Source organism: Merops nubicus, unplaced genomic scaffold (genome assembly GCF_000691845.1).
Source record: "Merops nubicus isolate BGI_N331 unplaced genomic scaffold, ASM69184v1 scaffold2941, whole genome shotgun sequence".
Taxonomy (NCBI): domain Eukaryota; kingdom Metazoa; phylum Chordata; class Aves; order Coraciiformes; family Meropidae; genus Merops; species Merops nubicus.
The window spans coordinates 5,338-7,299 of NW_008588826.1; the positions used below are offsets into that span (position 1 = coordinate 5,338).

The 1,962-nt window shown below is 41.7% G+C and overlaps 1 protein-coding gene across 1 annotated transcript in view; it reads left to right on the forward strand.

The window, feature by feature from the left end:
* The window catches only part of LOC103781644 (F-box/WD repeat-containing protein 7-like), a gene marked incomplete at its 5' end in the record, with an annotated part of 6,307 nt that extends 4,666 nt beyond the window's left edge, over nt 1-1,641 (forward strand). Inside the window, 2 exons of the mRNA XM_008949361.1 lie at nt 1-49; nt 1,031-1,641. The exon at nt 1-49 is cut by the window's left edge and continues 183 nt beyond it. Of these exons, the coding sequence (XP_008947609.1) occupies nt 1-49; nt 1,031-1,299 (318 nt within the window). The remainder of the gene's footprint in view (nt 50-1,030) is intronic.
* Between the last annotated feature and the right edge of the window lie 321 nt (nt 1,642-1,962).

A 1,962-nucleotide genomic window follows, 5' to 3' on the forward strand; every position in this document is an offset into this window, starting at 1 on the left:
GTCAAAATCTGGGACATTAAAACAGGACAGTGTTTACAGACATTGCAAGGTGAGCTCAAACTACCTTCAGGTAAATCCAATTGCCTACAGTAATCCATGCTGCAGATTCCATCTTAAAAAAAAATTAAAAATTACATACAAAGAAAGAAGCGTGGACCATTTAAAACTTAAATGTTTTTCTGATGACAGCCGTGTGATCTTTCAATTAGAAGAACAAAATGTATTTAATCAAATCTATTCAGATCACTTGCCTATTATGAAAGGCAGATGGTCTGGACTGATAACAAATAGCTACGGGTATATTAGCCTAATAAGCCACAGAACGAGGTAGGAAATGACATCTCAAAACAGTCAGTCAACATATTTATTTATGGGTCACTTGGATGTTTCAGAGCCTACTGATTAATTGGATTGGGAGGCAAAGTACAGTGTCTGTTGCAATAAATCAAGAGAAGTGAGCAGAAGATGTTTTCTTGATTTCAGTAAGAAGAAAGATTTTTGTTTCAGTTTTGACAGTTGCCACTTGGGCATCATGCACATGAACACATTGTTTTGTATCTCCCCTCAAAGAAGTCTCATTCACATGTACCATAGGCAGCATCACTGGCTGAGGCAGAAAATTAAATTTCCCTGTAAAGCAGGCTGCTGCTTTAACAGTAGATATTTATACATTAGTATATAGCTATCAATACTTGCTGATAGAACGATCTCATAACAACCCCTCACAGGGACTTGGAGACAAATGCTTACAGTCGCTGCCTCATTCTGGATGGTTAAGTTCATTTTCCTGAATGTCCAAGTACACACTTGCCCTACTGTTTATATACAACAAAACAAGATCACTGTCACAAAGAAGGAAATGCTGGGGAATTTTGCTAAAGCTGCTTTGGCTTCTCAGAAGCACCTTTTGATGTACGAAACCTGAGTTAACATATCTAGATAGAAAGAGCTGTGTGCAGATGGCTCTGTGCAGTGCTGTCTGACGTTGCTTTCTAACAACAAATGAAAATGTTGTGGTTTGCCCTTACAGGTCCCAACAAGCATCAGAGCGCTGTGACCTGTTTACAGTTCAACAAGAACTTTGTAATTACCAGCTCAGATGATGGGACTGTAAAACTTTGGGACTTGAAAACGGGTGAATTTATCCGAAATCTAGTCACATTGGAGAGCGGGGGAAGCGGAGGCGTCGTGTGGCGGATCAGAGCTTCTAACACAAAGCTCGTGTGTGCAGTCGGGAGCCGCAACGGGACTGAGGAAACAAAGCTGCTGGTGTTGGACTTTGACGTGGATATGAAGTGAAGGGCGGAAAGATGAATTTGTCCAAACGTACAGACGATGTTCTCCTTTCCCTCCCCCTGAAAAATAAAAGAAAAAAGAAAAAAAAAGAAAAAGGAAAAAAAATCCCTTGTCCTTGGTGGTGCAGAATGTTGGCTTGGGGCAACAGATCCTAAAGACCTACAGACTACGAAGGAGAAGACAAAGATGACAAACTATAACTGACAAGAGAGGCGTTTGCTGTCTCGTCACATAAAAAGGCTACACTTTTGACCGGGGCAGCTTTGCAAAAATACGACTTTTAAAATGAAACCAGGTGCAATTATTTCTTTACTTTACTCCAGCTGCTCCTTGAGCAATTTGGAGGCGAGGAAAAAAAAAAAAAAAAATTATTACAGTTGTTAACAGGTTATTTTACCACAAAGATCTTGCAAGAAGCTGCACAGGCGAGCCTGCTCGTGCACCCCTGGGCCACCCTGGCTCCCGGCAGCCCCTCCGAGCAACCTGCTGTCCCTTAGCCCCGCTCTGAGCAGGGGGTTGGACCAGACAACCTCCAGAGGTCCCTTCCAACCTCTATGAGCAGTCACTGACTTTCAAAAACTAGAGAGCATCCGCAGTGAAAAAAAACAGCAAACAAAAAAACAAAGAGTCCATTCCTGGTGTGGAAAAGCTAAAATATTACTGTGA